At 44.9% G+C, this 18,485-nt stretch overlaps 1 protein-coding gene across 1 annotated transcript in view; it reads left to right on the top strand.

The window, feature by feature from the left end:
- The window catches only part of LOC126092125 (homeobox protein Nkx-2.4-like), a 324,924-nt gene that overhangs the window by 285,822 nt on the left and 20,617 nt on the right, over nucleotides 1–18,485 (top strand). Inside the window, exon 5 of the mRNA XM_049907612.1 lies at nucleotides 9,778–9,864. Within this exon, the coding sequence (XP_049763569.1) occupies nucleotides 9,778–9,864 (87 nt within the window). The remainder of the gene's footprint in view (nucleotides 1–9,777; nucleotides 9,865–18,485) is intronic.

Genomic DNA, 18,485 nt, shown 5'->3' with positions numbered 1-18,485 from the left:
TTCAATCACGCGCGTTTAGACATTTATCCCACTGGGAAACGAGATTATCAGTCCCTGTTTCGTAGAACGCGGCCGGTCGCCGACGGATCCAAAACGGCACTCACTCTTGAATTCCCTCGTTCTAACGCGAGGCCTACGAGAAAGACTGGCCGCCGCGCGTAGGTCACGAAGGTAGTCCTGCGCTCGCTCGCTCGCTCAAATCAGCAGACAAACTACGTTTTTACATCTGTTTACTAGTAACTAGGCGTATCCGTACAAACGAAAACTGAATCTTCTACTGGAATCCGCTGTTATGAAATCTTACTGTTATTGGTCCTATAATGATGGGAAGTCCATGGGCCTACTTATAATTTGTTACGGCTGTACTGGCGTAACATAAAACAAAATCATGCTAAAATGATTATCAGTTGCATAGGGCACCATTTCCAGCATGTAATGAGTACTGTTAAGTAGAAGAGACTAAATGCTATAAACAAGCCATTAAACCATTTATATCGAGTCTTTCTTTCTTTCACTTGCGCCTGTGTCCCGCAATGTTCGCAGGGTCGGCGTGGTTACAACGGATTTGGCAAGATTAATTTAAAGGGGTGGCCGGATGCCCTTCCTGCCGCCACCCTAAAACCCCCAGGACGGAATCAGTGTACCCCAGCTGTCTGCGTCTAGTGTAAACCATGAAATAGTGCGGAAGTGTTACAAAAGTCTGCGTGACGTGTAACTGAGGCGGAACGTGGGGACCAGCCCGGTATTCACCTAGCGGGATGTGGAAAACCGCCTAAAAACCACATCCAGGCTGGGCGGCACACCGGCCCACATCGTTAATCCGCTCTCGGCTAACCTGGCGGGTAATACCATTTATATCGAGTATTGATCTTAAATTAAATTTTGCTATAGTACTGTCAATCAGTAATACTTCATAATAGCGAGTGAGTTCAGGACTACCTTCGTGACGTACACACCGCGGCCTGTCTTACTCGTGGGCCTCGTTCTAATGAAGCCGGCGTCATACATGTCTTTCTTTAGGTCGCCAAAAATGTGAAAATCACACTGTGGAAGATCCAGGCTGTACGGAGGATGTTGCAGTGTTTCCCAACCGAATCGCTGAACCATAGCCTTCGTCCGGTTGAGTTTCCACGCCCGAAGAACTTGTTTGCATGTGATCTCAGGAGCCCGTGCAGTGAGCGGGCGAGGAATGCAGGCCACGTTTGCTACACAGCTGTCTGAAGGACAGCCGAGTCGTAGGCGCCAACCGCACGACGCTATGACAGCTGAACGAGCGCACTAGACCTGTGCGCCAAGAACCAAGGCCATAAGCCAACAGCTGCGTGCTCGTGTCATGCGATAGGGTAGTATCGCCTGTTCCCCTACCTAAGCGGTAACAGTATCAAAACATAACAACAAAGGGGCAACCTGTAGCGTGGACTGTGCGTTGTGGCAGGTGTTCGGTTTTCGTTTGACAGCCCCTGAAAATGAAAATCCTCTAAAAGCGTTTATCTGTCTGTATGCGAAGACTACGTCCCCCCATGAACCATGGACCTTGCCGTTGGTGGGGAGGCTTGCGTGCCTCAGCGATACAGATAGCCGTACCGTAGGTGCAACCACAACGGAGGGGTATCTGTTGAGAGGCCAGACAAACGTGTGGTTCCTGAAGAGGGGCAGCAGCCTTTTCAGTACTTGCAGGGGCAACAGTCTGGATGATTGACTGATCTGGCCTTGTAACACTAACCAAAACTGCCTTGCTGTGCTGGTACTGCGAACGGCTGAAAGCAAGGGGAAACTACAGCCGTAATTTTTCCCGAGGACATGCAGCTTTACTAGCATGGAGAGCTGCATCAAACCAGTCTCAGGACTGAAGACCACAACAATGCGAAGACTAATCTCAGGAACTAGCATAGGGATTTTGATGCGGTTTTTAGTAATATATGGAATGATTCATCGGGAACATTTTTGTATAGGGTTTATCACCGCTGTGGCAGAGAAGTCGTCCATCCGTAGATTCCTAATGTTACTCGTGCAAGTGGTACAATACACACTCTGGCACACGTATCACGCTTCTTTGGGGAGTGGGGCTACAGCTATCGATTTATTTGGTTCCGTGTCTGTCGCTCTCGTTCCCGAGAGCAGTGCGGTAGGAAGTTCGGTGGTGGAGATACAATACAGCGCAACCGCTGTCGACGACTCCGCAGGGGCTCGCAGAGCATAGAGGCGGCGGGCGGCATTGTGGCACGGTACGAGGTCTGCGGGCTGTGGGCGTGTGAATTTCGCTGTGAGCCCGCCAGTCAGCTGCTGTTGTCGCCGGCTGACATTGTGGTCGGCGTTTTCCAGACAGGTGCTCCCGCCCGTCTGACGCAAATAACGATTACGTCAAAACGCGGCGAGCCGTTCGGAAGACGGTCGGAGCGGCGATCCGGCGCGCACAAAAGGTATTTTTAAACGCTGACGGCGGGCCGGCTCGAGTGCCGGCGGCCGCGCCACAAAGGGCGGCGGGGGCGGCGTCCGCCCACGCGGAAAAACCGCCCCCCTGTCCCCCCGCCCCCGCCCTGGCCCCCTGGGCCGGCGCTTCCTGCCCGGGGCGGCTCGTTGTCACTGCGGCGCCGGTACAAAGAGCGGCCCGCGGCTGCAAATTTGATTAAATTAGGAGTCCGGCCTTTCGGCCAATTTGCTCCGAAAGGCGGGCCGCGCGGCGTGGGAGCGCCCAGCGGGGCGCGGGGCGGCAGGTGCACGGCGCGGCCGCTGTCCGCGTCTCTGGCCACAACACACAGCCGTGTCTGGCCGCGGTCCACCGTGTCGCTGACAATGCGTGCACTCTTCATTTCACATCCGCGTCTCGTACGTTCCGCAACAGACAGGACGTCCAGCGTCCCCACATGACAATAACGATATTGCGCATGCTCTTCCTTCAGCCTATCGAAAAAATCTGTCTCCTTTGTTAAAATCTCTGGTTGTAAGTGACAGGCTGTTTTAAAGCATCTTCATCGTCATCATCATCCTCATCACTAATGTATTAGGTTCGAGGAATCTGTTCCAGTTTCAGCTTTTGGCTCCATCGCCCCCTGAGCCGACCTACGTCTTTCTCACACCTTTGGATACATAAAACAAAACGTTTTCAGGATACTTGCGTTTTTACATTCAGTTTAAAGATTCCTCCCATTTTTTGCTTCTTTGTGTCGATTCCTAGGATTGCGTACCTAAATCGGCAGAAACGGAAGCCTCACAGGATCGCTATGTTCTCCGTCTGTCTGCGTGTCCGACTGTTCGAAACCCTTTTTCTCAGTTACCGGAAGGCATATTAATTTAAACTTATGTTACATATTAAGGTCTACGATCCCTTGGCAAAGTAAAAAAAAGAAACTTCTAAGCCAATGCAGTCAAAAGATCCTACCATATCTCTCATATTTTGATACTCGCTAAACCACTGATTAGAGCCTGTAGGGTTCTTCTCGTTGACCTACAATCAAGAAATATGCAAAGAATCGAGGTTTCGCACTAGGATCAAACGAAAAAAATTACAATTGTTTATTTCCAATTATATCATACGAAAAAAATTATTGTCAGTTGTCATCGACCTTTATGTTGCGAGCCTGACCTGTGTCAAACATAAAAGTTATTTATGTCTGTTATCCTGCTTTTCATTGTGGTGAAAGTTGTGCCACCCACCTTTAGTTATAAATATACTACCACACCTACGTATGTACTGTGTTTCATGTCGTCCACCCCTGCCTGTGATTATTCCTGTCCAACGATGTCTGCTCATTAGCAACTATCAAGCAGTGGAAAAGATATGTAAATATCGACGAAAGGCCAGTCGGAATCACTGCTGATTGTCGAAGCAGACGAAATTAGGTGCCACTGTCATAAATTATAAATAGGGGGCACACGTCGTGAGGTTAAAGAATTTCTAAAAGACCGCAAACGACAAATACTCCTCAGGCCACTCAGTACGTCCACCGTAGCTGAACACAGCAAAATCAGCAGAGCAACACAAACGAAAAGTCGGAGCGGCAGTCGAGCTTGCTAAAGCCCCGAACAGTATTAATCGTGACAGCGGCTTTTGATTCAAATGGCTCTGAGCACTATGGGACTTAACTTCTAAGGTCATCAGTCCCCTAGAACTTAGAACTACTTAAAGGTAACTAACCTAAGGACATCACACACATCCATGCCCGAGGCAGGATTCGTACCTGCGACCGTAGCGGTCGCGCGGTTCCAGACTAACCGCTTGGCCACTTCGGCCGGCACAGCGGCTTTTGGCTGCCTGTCTTCGGTGCATCGAGGACGCCGCGAGCATACTGTGAAAACATAAACATAAACGCAAGCAGGGCGCCACTTACGCCCCGCCCTGCAGCCACTAGCACACCAGTGAACGCCCCCACCAAATACGACTATAGTCAGCAGCTAAACGTGAACGTTCGTGGCGATAAGCGCGAGAAATACTCTCTTAAATAGGTGCGAGTTTGGCACTGCGACAAGTTTGTAGCCAATTTGAGTCGAAAGACCTAGGAAGAAGATCTAAACGACAGATCCAAAGATTCAGGCAAAAGCGACGCGGTACAAATGTTTCAGAACTTTCAATATCGTGGACAACTGCTGCGAAAGCCTACATTTTCATCTACCCGATTTAACACCGTTCCTTGGCCGCCCCCGGTAGCTGAATGGTCAGCGTGACGGATTGTCAATCCTCTGGGCCCGGATTCCATTCCCGGCTGGGTCGGGGTATTTTCTCCGCCCAGGGACTGGGTGTTGTGCTGTGCTCATCATCATGCTATCATCCTCATCGACTGTAGGTCAAGTGGCGTCAAATTGAATGACCGGCACCCGGCGAACGGCCTGCCCGACGGAGGGCCCTAGCCATACGATTAAATACATAAATAAACTTCGTTCCTCAAAACAGGCCATCGTCACAACCTTTCCCGTCCCCGCACAACTTAATTAGTCGTCTGCTACTACAAGTCTACAATACTTTAGACTAATTTTTCTTACGCAGCGCAGAAAATTTCTTCCTAGCAGTTGCTCGACAGCTGACGTCATCTTCTTAGTGAGACGCTTGCTGAAGATGGATGATATAGGACATACTAACCTTGTGTCTAATGCAGAAAATTTGAATCTTCATCCTGACTAGAGATACTAAGTAGGCATACTTCTCCTACCAAATAAATAAAATACAGTGCGATTCACACTTTAGCTACATGAAGTACTTGAACTCAAAATGTCTTCTGTTTAGAAAGAAGACATGGAAGAAATTTGTAATCAATATGTATCAGTATTTATGCCGCATAAATGTTTTATTAGGTGCATTCAAGGGTGAAGCGTTCTTATTGTTCCCTCTTGATTCTTGTGCATATTTTATATTGCCGTTCTTTCGCTGTAGTTTGTACTTCTTTCTCCGCGTCTTCCAAATATTTTACACCAGTTTATTTTCTCTAGGTCAAGAAATCCTATGAAGTTGTCTTAGCTTCTTTTAAGTCTTGCCTGTATTACGAAGTGTAACGTCACGACTGGCTTCTGTGGCTTTACCTTTTCTAAAGCCAAACTGGTCGTCATTTAATATGTCCTCAAAGTTCTTTTCAATTCCGGTGTATGTTATACAATACACATTACTTTTTACATCGTTTTGTCCAGGTATGGAAAGCGACTGAACTTATTTCTCTGAATTGCTTGCTTTCTTATTCTCCTCCCAAAATCTCTACATCTTCTCGCCATGGTTTTTCTTAAGTTCTCCTGTCCGTGTTACCGTATTCACCGTTCCAGATATGGTCTCCGGTTTGTTCTTATTAGCGACCAATTTACCTAATGGATATGACTTGTAATGATTCCGTTATTTAATAATGTTATCCCGAATTTTTTGAGAAACAATAGGAGTCGTTGTTAATCAATTATTGTCTCTTTCTTAATACACTCATATTCAGATAAAACAGAACACCTTGAACGACTAGAGAAAGGACTTTCATATTGACAGGACATGTACAGTAGTATGTTCCGCAGAGTTGATTAGCATTTCAATCACATCGGTTAAGCATGTGTTCTGTTGCCTAGTAGGCACAGGGTTAGCCATGGGCCCTGATAACTTGTTCCATGCGAGATGGCATCGTCGCGAATGATGTCCTGTGATATAGCCACCCATGCTACATTCACCTGGTTCCAAAGTTTGTGGTGGTTGGCACTGAGTCACAGCGCTGCACCCGTCTTTTCTCCGCGTCCCACATATTTTCAACTTGCCAGGCCAGGACAAAAGGCCGACATCCTGTGACACCAAGAAGGCACGTGTTCGTGCAGCAACATGTGGTCGTGCATTGTCATGCTGAAAAATGGCGTCTGGGGTGTTGGGCAGAAAGGGTATGGTGACAGGTCGCAGGATGTCATTCGTGTAGGTCACACTGGTCACAGTGCCCTGGATACGCACCAGTTGTGGTTTATAGTTGTACCCAATAGCATCCCGCAGCATAAGACCTTGAGCTGGCCCTGTATGTCTTGTGCGGATGCAGTCACTGTGACGCAGCTCCCTCTGTCTGTGGCGAACCAATCCAAACTGCGGCCATCATTTTCAAACAAATAGATCCTGGATTCGCCCAAGAACACTATCTGATGGCATTCCTTTCCCCAGTGATGTCGTTCCATACACCATTGCTGTCTAGCATGTTTCTGCACACTCGTCAAAGGGAGGCGGAGAAGTGGGCGACGCGCACGTAACCCATACCTTCGGTATTTAAAATTGGATATTTGAGAGATTTTTCCAAACTGTCTACTAATGGACTGTCCATTTAGCTATCGAGGAGAACCTACTGTGTATTGGGTTCTTTCTTAAGAACTTTTAAGTCCACTCTTAGCAGCTATGTCATTTCCGTTTTCAAGGGAAAAAGACGTGTTGTATCCGATGTTTGCTGGATATATACTTACTCGCTACGGCAGTAATGATTTTTTATTTGCAAGTAACTAAGGCAAAGAAAGTTTTTTTGTTACTAAAGCAATGCGCGTATTCGTAAGTGATGATTGAGACGATGTATAACACTCAATCCAACGATTCTGTAAAGCTAATTGTCAATGTATAATCAGTTTATTGTGTGTTAATTGTGAGCATTATTAATTTTCAAAGAGTCAAAAAACAAGTTTTAAAGTTAGTGCCATATTGTTAATCACCACAAGTCAATAACACTTCCCAGATCCGTGTCGTTTATGATGAAATATTTTGCTCAAGAAGTAGTTGTCTCAGACAACAGCCTTGCACAGTAGCTGTATGCTAAATATACAATTTTAAGAACTAACAGAGAGCAGTGCGAAGAGCATTATCATTGCAGAGATAAAGATATTTTTTTTATTTCAGGGATAGCATTTATTAAGCACAGGGAGCATTATTTTCAAATCGATCAGGTTTTGTTTTATTACCAGGGCCAATTTCATATCAATAGTGTTGCATCAGATTCAGTTTTTGTGTTACATAAATTCAAGCAGTTTTGGTTTGGTTTAAAGTTATTGACACTTCACATTTTCGCAGTCAGTAAAGTTCAGTACAGGGCAAAGCGTGTAAGGGACGAGATGAAATACATGTCCATATGCCATTCACATGCTAACAGTTGTGCTGCAGACTAGTGTCAGTTATGTAATTACAATCACGTTACAAACCTAAATGTTTCAACACGGCGGTCGTCCAGTTGATCGAGCGGCGTTCCGAGACAGACGTCAGTGGCGGTAACGGCCGGCCGCTAGGAAAGCCGAGTGCAGAGGCGTGCCGCCGCCTCACTTATGCATGCGGCGCGTCTTTTGAGCGGGCGCGTCCAGTGTTCGAGCCCCGGCTCATCAGCGGCGCGGCCTTATCATTAATGGACGGCGTGCAGGCGAGCGCCCTCAACGTCCGAGCTGTCGGCGGCGACGCTCATTGCAAACACGCGGCGCGTTTGCTCGCTCTAAGTGATGCTTGCTCAGTTGTCACTCCGCCGACAAGACGCGCTATTCACAGTCTATAAACTCGGTGTCACGCATTCCGTCTGACGCCGCCCTCTTTGTGTGTGTTTGCACGCCGTAGCACGCTGTTCCAATGGCGGCGTGTTTATTTCTCTCCTGCCTCGGTCAGGGGTGTAACGGGGACAGTGAAGCTGTATTTGTGTCTTCGCATGTTTCGCAATTCAGCGTAAATGGCATGTGCGAGTGAGTACGCGAGAGAACGAATGAGGTCGTCTGCGTGAATGCATATTGTTCAAGCGAAAATTTTTGTATCCGTATAAACATCGAATTCAAAGTGATCGATAAACTCTGTTCACTAACATAGTCATTGCCCTAATATTCGTCTCACGTAAGTAACGAAAGCCGTGATCAGTCCGAAAGTGGTTTTGAACTGCACACTGCTTCACTGGGCGTGGGTCTGTTGGAGCTGGTATGCCGATCCCTTCTTCCGGCCTCTGAACTGACTTATCCAGCCACTTGTAGGAGCTGGTGCAACTTGGACTCGGAACCATGGTACAACTCCACATTTTTCACACCAGAAAACGTTGTCAAAGGTGATACAAGTGACAGATGACGGATAAAAATTGTAGGACTCAACGGGCATTGAACTCCAGCTCTGTACATCCATCGTCTGGAACTTTACACTTTTTTCCTTTTTCCTTTCTAGCTGCTTCTTCGTCGTTTCTCTTCCGAAGTTCTGTGCGGATATCGCATGACATGTCTCAAAATCCATTGATGAAAACTTTACTAATTTTTTTTCTTTCATTACGGAGCGTGGCCAATCCTATGACCGAACACGCTGAGCTACCATGCCAGCTCCCATCAAGTCACCGAACCACAAAACCACTGAAAAATTGTGCAACATGATTCGAACTCGCATCTCCTACTTTCAGCGCATGGTAGGACATCCAAGTACACCTCCACCAAGGACTTGGAATTTTCGAAAATAATGGAAGGAAAACATCAGTGATACAGCAGGTTTCTGTAATTACTGGAAGTGCGCTTGGACGTTTAAGATTCAGATGCGAGTTCTCATCCAACTGTGGCATAGATTTTCAGGTGTCAAGTTGTATGATAATTTGTGTAAGATTGTAAAGAGGACTGTTGACCGATTGAATACCAACGTAGGCTACAGATAAACATAACCACGAATTAAAGTTAAATACGACAAGAAGCACATCCTAGTGTTGTAGCTGAACGCTCTCTTTTCGATATTGTCTGTGATGGAAAGGGACGGGGGAGAGAAGTTACAGACGGGTGTTGTGATAAGTACTTATCACAGAGGAACCAGATTTTCAAAAAGATAAGTGCGAATTAAGAGCACAGAGATGTGTATATGATGTTCTTATGATGGCGCATGTACGACGGATTCAAACTTCACGCTTCAAGCGTGTTTGAGTTCACAAGGCATGACTGTTACGCATAGGCAGCTGTGTTAAGAGTTTCACTGGGCTTTGCAGTTGTACAGTGAACAACTGAATACCTTTTTGAGATCCGAAGATGGCCAGACTGATTACCGAAATCGATCGTCTTTTATAAAAATAGGTTAGCACAGCTGTGTATTATACAATGTAATTTTAAATCTCACATATCTTTATTGTGAACTAGGATATTCATTAGTCATTACAAGAGTTTTGGTGTGGCAAAGGCTCTGAAACGAGTCGTACGTAAAGAAATTTTAATGACTATTTAGGAGGTACACATATTATGTCCCTTTAAAGGGAAACGTATAATATTGTTAACTATCCTGTCACGACAAGCTGTTCACCAGGAATCCCAGTTTTCCCTCGTCTGAAAGGCGCCGGTAACTACTTTTCTTAACGGGCAGCATTTTTTGTGTTGCAGGTGAAGATCTGGTTCCAGAACCACCGGTACAAGTGCAAGCGGCAGGCTAAGGAGAAGGCGATGGCCGAGCAGAACGCGCAGAACCAGGTGAGTGGCTGCTCTCCTCGAAAGCCACCCCGCAGCGCCCTTATCTTCGATACAATTCTGAACCACGCCAACACTCCCCGATGGCGCCCTCACATCTACTGGGGTTCAGCTTAGTAGCAACTGCTGGTTCCACTTCTCTGAGTTCACAATACATGCTCTTACGCTAACCTATACTAGTGATCCAAAGCATCATGACTACCTGCTTAACAGCGCATTTGTCCACTTTGGAATTCAATACAGCAGCCATTCTGCGTGGCGTGGATTAGAAAAATCGTTAGTATAATTCCAGAGGTGCAAGACAATAGATATGTACTCACAGGCCACGCAGTTTTCGTAAATTGTGGGGCCAGTAGCGTCCCAGGTATGTTCCATCGGATTCAGATCAAGCAAATTTAGTGGCAATGATAACAACATGACTTCTCTATTATGCTCCTCAAACTGCTGAAAAATGGCACTGTCGTCAACCTTGAACGGATACAAGTGGTCCGCAATAAAGTTCACACAGTCGACAGCTGTTGTGGCGTCTTCAATTATTACCAGGTCCCATGGAAGTCCAACTGAATGTTCCCCATAGCATAAACGTCCCCCATAGACCTGCGTCCGTGGTGCGGTACATGATCCGAGCAGCAATTCGCCTGGGTCACGGCGCGTCTGTCCCTGTTGTAGCAAGAATCATGACTCATTCCACAAGGCGACACGTTCCATTGATCCACGGTCCAATCTCGATGATCTCGTGGCCACTACAATTATGACTGACTACGTCGTTGGTGTACATGGGAAGATGTAGGGGTCATCTGTTGTGGAGTCCATGTTCAACAATGTTCGCTGAAAGGTGTGCTCCGAAACGCTTGTGCTTGTACCACCGTTGTACTCTCTCCTCATATACCGAGCGGGCAAGCCCCCGACCTCCATGTTCCGTGGTAAGACATGTTGTTGAGTTCTCCGTTCGTTAACCACTTTCCGCGAATGCTCACGAAAGTAGCTTGCGAATGAAAAGGTTGAGAGCCTGGTCACGGGAAGTGGGACGTGGTGGTTTTACACAAGGGCAAGCACTAAATCAAATTTATTTATGAAGACAATCACAAAAATTACATTTAGTTGCAATAAGTGAGTTGTAATTACTCAAAGCGCCACAGCTTAGTAATCAAATGTGGTCAGACAAATTAATTGTAGGATAAATTAAAGCTGATCATCAAAACACTAAAAGAATTTACCAAAGTTAATAGCTTCAAATTTGGTTTTTGCAACTAAGCTTCAAAACAAACTCCTGAAGCAGCTAATTAGAAGCATACATGAATGCCCTTTACGTATAATTGTACATTGAAGCAGCTGTGTGGTAATCATGGTGCCAACGGTGACCGAAAGATTACAAAAAAGTCACTGAAATAACCTTTACAGAATAGTATATATCTTGCTGCCAACGAAACTCTGAATATTTAGAAATCACTTAATATAAATAACGCCTTTGCTAACATGTTCCACACTAAAAGGCACACAGTAGGAACATAAATAACAAATATCAAAATACTAATCTTAATACTAATTCATCAACAGAGCGGGAGACAAGGAACCTTTCACAAATTGTAATAAGCACTTACTGTACATTTTAAGAAGAAATTCACTATCTTATTTTAGGAAACAACTAGACCAGCAAATCCACAGACACAACTAGAAACCAAAAGTTCCCTTTTTTTATGGATTTCGGAATTTGCCCACACAGCCAGCTAATCACAGGAAATATCGTATTACAATTAGTTTCACAATTCATGGTAGACATTTTTTAAGCCGTACCCTCCTACGATAACCAGAAGGATGGAGAACAACGTCGCTCGGACGCCAATCAGGCATTGAATAACGCTGCAGTCACGGTACTGTGCTCCCCCAGCAGTAATAACACGCCGGATAGCTTTTACCGTTAACAGAAAAACTACTGAGTGCCGCCAACTACCAAAAATCTCCCACTCGTCCAGCTCCACTGGCAGTCACGGCTGACAGCCGCTATAGCACGTAACCGTCACTTCCAACCATATATTCCTGTCGAAAGTGGCACGCATAGCCGGCGCCAGCACATTGTCTGCAGTCCACAGCCAGGGCTGGCTCCTGCCGCTCACTGCCTGCGCCTGCTGTGTACCCGCAGCGCTCTCGAGGCCGGCCCTCCACCGTCCTCGCTTACACTAGCCGACGTCACGTGCACTTCCTTGGCGACCAAAGCGAGTTCTCACTCACAACACCACGTGCAGCGACACTTCTCTGGAATCGATCTCCAGAATCGTTCCTCGAACGGGCCAGTTCTCTTTCCCAGTCGATGGACCACAACACTCTGACCATTGTGAAATTCGGTTAACCCCTCTGCGGCCGGTATCCTAGCTATAATGATTCCCCTTTCGTCCCTGCTCCTCTCACATACCGGGTGGTTATAATTAAAGTGCAGCTACTCACGGACATCCGTTGTGGGCTGTGATTATGGTATGGCAGCGAAACGTGGTAAATACGCTAATGCGTTAATGCGGAAGCGATTTACGCCGGAAATAAATTGGCCACCACTTGCATCGAACTTTTGAACCCGCCTTGTGGTAATCATCCCGCCAACGGCGCACCAAAAGATTATAAAGAAGTCAATGAAATAAACTTAATAGAATAGTATATATCTTGCTGCCAATGAAACTCTGAATATTTAGAAGTCACTTTACAGTGCACAGTTTGGCTATCGAGAAGAGAGACCGTGCGCTATTAGCGAGACTGTATAATGTGAACGGCGACAATTACAATGCTGTATTGAAAGAGTATCGCCAACTGAAAGAACTGACGAATGGCTCGATGTCATTAAATGGATTAAAGAGTATGATGAAATTGGAAAACGCGGATGGGCTTAGTGTGGTACCTGGAAGAGGAAGGTACCCTGTTCCAGTGGAAGGTACTGACAAGACTGCTGTTGTTGTAACCGACCATGAAGCACGTGCACAGGGAAACGCTAGTGCTTGTGCAATGCCACGTAAATTGTCTACCCGTGGTCAACCGTACGGATAGTTTTGCAGGCTGTTTTATTCTGGTACCCGTACGAGACCCAGACGGTGCAACAACTGAAATCTTATGATCCGCAGCGACGTCCTGAATTTGCTCTTCGGTTTCCGGCACGGATCGAAGTTCATGACATGTGACCAGGCAATATTCTGGAGAGTGAGGAAACACATTTTGCTCTACAGGGTGCAGTGAATAAACAGAACTGCCGAATTTGGGGTGCTATTAAACCGTGTGTTCTGCACGAAGAGCCACTGGATTCGCCGTGTGTCACTATGTGATGTGGATTTACAAGCAGTTTTATTCTCGGACCGTTCTTCTTCGAGGAGAATACACACAGAGGGCCTGTCAAGTGTGCCGTGACGTTTGCACGTTATCGAGGCCACTTTATACGGTATGTGATTCCTGCTGTGAAAGAGCGCAACTGTATGAAAGCCACTGTTTTCATGCAAGATGAGACAACACTTTATGTCGCTCGCTCAGTGAAAAATCCGCTTAATGCAACCTTCTACGAACGTGTTATCTCCAGATGTTTTCCAGATGCGTGGCTTGCAATATCTCTCGATATGAATCCACGTAACTAGGCACTGGAGATATCTAAAAGAACTCCTTTACCAGGGACAAGTTGCTCAGGTAACACCGGAAATGCTGCAAGCAAATGTTGATCACGTCGTTCTGTGGATGCAGTATCTCGTCGACGTCTTCGGTGGTCGCATTGAACAAATTGTGTAAGACGTGGTTAATAACATCATGTCTTTCTCAGTTGTTTCACCTTTTCTGCCCATGTCCCGTTCCTAATCCGCTACATATGGATACATTTCCATAAGTCTTTATTGCGTTCAGAGCCAGATTTGCACCTGGTGGCCAAAATTGGAACTAATTTTTTTTTTCAGTGTAAGTCGGCTCCGTATTAATACATCGGTATATTTACCAAGTTTCGCTACAGTACGATAATTACAGCCCACATTGGACTTCTGTGAGAAGCTGTACTTTAATTATCACTACCCGATATCGTCCTTACTGTGTCACGAGCCCGAAACACCAACAGGAGGCATCCAGTCTCGCGATGGGTAGTAGTCAAAATGTTTTCGCTCACCGGTACACATTGTATTGGAATTTGTTAGGTTAGACGTACAGAATACGTGAAACCTAATACGTGCATTTGTCTTCACACAGTCCTGTTAGGAACGGGTTCCTGACGCCCCACATTCAAATTGGCAGTGATCTGCCTCACGGCAAACCATCAGTCAATTCGTATGGGTCTGCGGAGGCAACCTAACGTCCGTTCACCAAACAATTGTGGTCGTCCTGTGCGGTGGAAACATTGTTGAGGTACTGAAGGCCCACAGCACACACTGTTGAACACGGACAATTTTGTGTAGTCTCTGGTATGCTACGATACATGCGTCTTGCATTGATTATCATTCCGTGTTCAGTGACTCGCCGTGTTTACCAGACTCCTGTCAACAGACCGCTCAGATAAAGTGTCTGTATTCGCACCAGGGCGCCAAGCGTGGTTACAAATTCAAAAAGGACAAACTTTCCGATGACCGTTGTTCACTCAGTTTACATGTGCTCTGCTGTCTGGAGGGCTTTGTTTATTCAGGATGTGACGTAGGAACGACAACATAAAGAAGCTTGGGTCTGGCCGTGGGTCGTGCATGGAGAGCCAAAGCGGTTAAGACAACCGTTCGCAGAAAGCGGGAAGCGCGGTTTCCACTCCATTCACGTGGTGACAGTTCGTTAATAGGATGTAAGATTTGTATACTCTGAATGTAAGTATAAGTAAAAACACCAAGCAAGTCTGCCTCTTCGACGCCACTTCGTCGGCTTTGCGTGTCCCTCGCCTACCCTATTTCGTTTTTCATTTTATTAGCCTTCGGGAGATGCCCAATCAGCCAGCTCAACAGTGGAATGTCAATTATGACGAGACGAACATATGGACGACACAACACCCAGTCCCTGAGCGGATAAAATCTCCGAGTAGGCCTGGAATCGAACCCGGGCCTCTTCGCTTGGCACTCCGCCGCGCTGTCGGCTCAGCTAGAGAGGTGGACTGCCCCAATCATTCAACCAGGCAAAGAAGATCAACAGTGGAATTGTTGTTTCTGAGGGCTCCTCACTTCGTTGACAGGTGAGGGCTAAATTAGAATGAAAACTGAAAAAAAAATCAGAGGTCGACCTGAAATTCGATCCCGCGATCTCTCGGGTTCTAGAAGCGCTCTTTATTTATTTATTTTTTGTTTTTGTATTTGTTTTATTACTTTTTATCGTTATTGTTCTCGGCTTTTGGTCTGGGCAGTCGTTACAGAACACCCTTTGAAATTATTCGTTTATCGTTGAACATTTAACTAAGGTTTTTTCTTTCTTTTTTTACAGAGGACAGCCGGTCCTCTAACGGAACACGCTGAGCTACCGTGCCAGCGCTGGTAGAACACCAGGCCCGACATGTATACAGATAGTTCATCTATAGATTTTGGTGAATGAGTTTGCGAGTATCAAAATATATTATATACATGGCCGTTTGTCTTGACTGTATTGAAGTAGAACTTCAATTTTTTTCACCGACAAGGGGCCGTCGACAGCAGTATGTGTTATAAATTTCAACTTGACACCTCTACCCATTCCTGAGAAAAAGGGTTTTTTAAGAATCGGCCACACGGACAAACAGTGATCGTATGAAAGTGCCGTTTCTTCCGACTGAGGTAAGGAACCTTAAAAAGATTAAAATCTACTTTTAACTGTAAATAGCGTGATAAATAATTGGCCTGGGGATATCATTTGCGATTTCTCACATTCCTGCTTCAGATTCGACAGATTAATCGCGTTACTCATTCGTAAGTATTTATTCGAATGTGTGAAAGCCTTGATAGATCATAATGAAGGGAAAGGCTGTTAGAATAGTACAATGCGGGATATGTTAGATATAGGCCTAACTGTTTAGAGTAATTGATCAGCAAGTGTCTGACAAAAATAGGAGAGATATTTTGATCTAGGAAACACTAGAAATGTGTGATTGAGTGAGAGGGTGCAGTTGTTAGCACACTGGACTCACATTCGGGAGGACAACGGTTCAGTTTCGCGTCCGGCCATCGAGATCTAAGTTTTCCGTGGTTTTCGCCCCAGGAAAATATCGGATGGTCATGGCTGATTTCCTGTTACTGCCCCGTCCTTCAAACAATCGGAGCTTGTGCTCCGTCTCTAATAATGTGCTTGCTGACAGGGCGTTAAACCCTCATCTTCCTTTCTCCGCTTTCAGTTCAAGGACTTTCCTGTCAAGCTATCGATGCTACCCGAACTAAGCTCACTGTATTTCCAGTACGCAGTACCTCCAATTAATCCGTGCTGGAGCAGGTTTTTGTTCTCCGTGACGGCAGCCGACTTACTTACGGATTAATTAAAGCTCTGTCTCTCATCTCGTTGATGTAGAATTCTTCTTGTCAAGAATTTTCTGCACCGGCTTTGCTCTCCCATTTTGCCAAGACTTAAAAAACTAGGGAAACTCGTTAAGGCAGTTGATTCACTTTGCTCGTTATAAATGGTAAAAAATACCTACATCAGCTAGTTTATTAGCAGTTGGTCCACAGTTTATGCACAATGCTAATAATCAGCCCAGCACAGAAATAATTTATTACGTTCACCTCTACCATGATATGGAGGCAGGAAGAAAAGAGAAATCTACATTTGTTCAGGTTTCTTCATTTGTTCATAAACGGGGTAAGTGACATTTTTTGGAAATGGAAAAACGTTATTATTGCAACTTAGGGCTGCTCCATTTATGTCTTTACCCAATACAATGAAAGTTATTAATTACAGCAAATAGTCGCCTTGGGACGTAACTTGCGCATAGCTTGTAATTATTAAAAATCTTACTGAACTACCAATAGGTTATATGATGAATCACTTTGTTTATTTAACTTAAAGTTATCCATGTTATACAGATGTTATTTGAGGGCTGCAACTATATTGTAAGAGTTTAATCTAAAAACTTGTTACTTATATTTTATTAGTATGATGCCTTTCGGTATCACGCTGTCATCATCAGGTGCATTTACAGTTACTTTTAAGTTGTGTTTAACGTGAATTGAGGTTAGTTTCCTTTGCTGAGTGTGCCAGTGAGGCTATGTGCGAAAAATATGCCTGTTCAATATTAAGACACATACAGATAAACACACCCAGGCATTTATAAAATAGTATATAGTACCTGGAAAGCCCTCTATGTAGGCCAAAACAGGCAAGTCTTTCGCAAAATGATGCGAACATATACATGTGTACCACACTAGCAACCCAAGCTAGGCAAGACTTCACCAAAATGGTACGAACATATAAATGCTTATCACATTAACAACTATAGTAAGAAAAGAAACACAGGCTACCGATTCTATAATACTGCGCACAATCCTCATATATTACATAAAATGCACAATCGTCATCAAATGCTCTTATATGAAGAATTGGAAATATTCATTCGTAGCACAATACATGGAGACACGTTACAAAATGACTAATTAATACTAAGTCCTAAAAAATTCTTCAGTGTTGAATGCCTATTTCATTGGAAGAAAAATTGTCTACCAGCTACTCACCCACTATTTGCCATGACATAAATACATCCAGATACAAATGTTTCATCTCCACCCTATACTGCTGTTCTAGCAATAGAAACTGGTTTACCTTATCTTTTAAGACTCTTTGGATTGATGTGAACAAATGATTGTGAAAGTGTTAAGTTGTGATGTACTTGTTACTGTACTATGTGTACCAGATAACGAAATTACCAACAAAAAGTAAGTACTTGTACTAACAGCATCTCTAATCATGCCTGTCACAATAGTACACACTATACAATATTCATGTTCCTGAACAGCCATCTTTTTCGGTATGTAAGTCCAATGGCACACACAGCGAAGGAAACGAACATTATTTCATGTTAATTACAATGTAAAAGTAATTGTGAATGCACCTGATGATGACAACTTGCTACCGAAACTCATCATGCTAACAAAATATGAGTAAAAAGAGGCTGTTGCGGTATATGTTATTTCACAAAACCCACTTTGTTTATGCAATAATTTTCAATTATAGCAAATCCTCAGATAAAAAATTCAATTTCAGCATTGTCTATGGTTACAATCAAAATATTCAAGGACATGCTATGCAATGTCGAATACCTTATTTAAAGCATTGCTCCCTATGGAAATAAAAAAAATTGTCATAGAAATGATACAAGTTTTTTTTGTACCTATTAACAAGCCATTTCGATTGAAACTGGTTACATAAACAAAGCGCTTCACCGCAGAAATTGTTGGTGATTCAGTGCGACTCCTAACAGACACACTTCGTCTCACACACCACGCGTGACAAAATACGTTCAGAGACTGAAATGCCAGGGAAACGAACGCACTAGACGATGCAAGCACATCAGCAAGATTTTTTCTATGTGGCAACCTCAGAAACAACGAATACATGGGTGGCACGGCGAGAGTTGTACAGCTCTGAAGAGAGGCTGTGTGGAAAGCGCAGCCAGTGACTGACCGAGCACCAAGGCGGGTGATCAATACACCTGTAGCGAGCCAGCGGCACTGGACGCTACACAAAAAGGG

The sequence above is a fragment of the Schistocerca cancellata genome, chromosome 1 (assembly GCF_023864275.1).
Source record: "Schistocerca cancellata isolate TAMUIC-IGC-003103 chromosome 1, iqSchCanc2.1, whole genome shotgun sequence".
Classification (NCBI taxonomy): domain Eukaryota; kingdom Metazoa; phylum Arthropoda; class Insecta; order Orthoptera; family Acrididae; genus Schistocerca; species Schistocerca cancellata.
The sequence above is the reverse complement of the archived record's forward strand: the minus strand, read 5'-3'. Positions and strand labels throughout refer to the sequence as shown.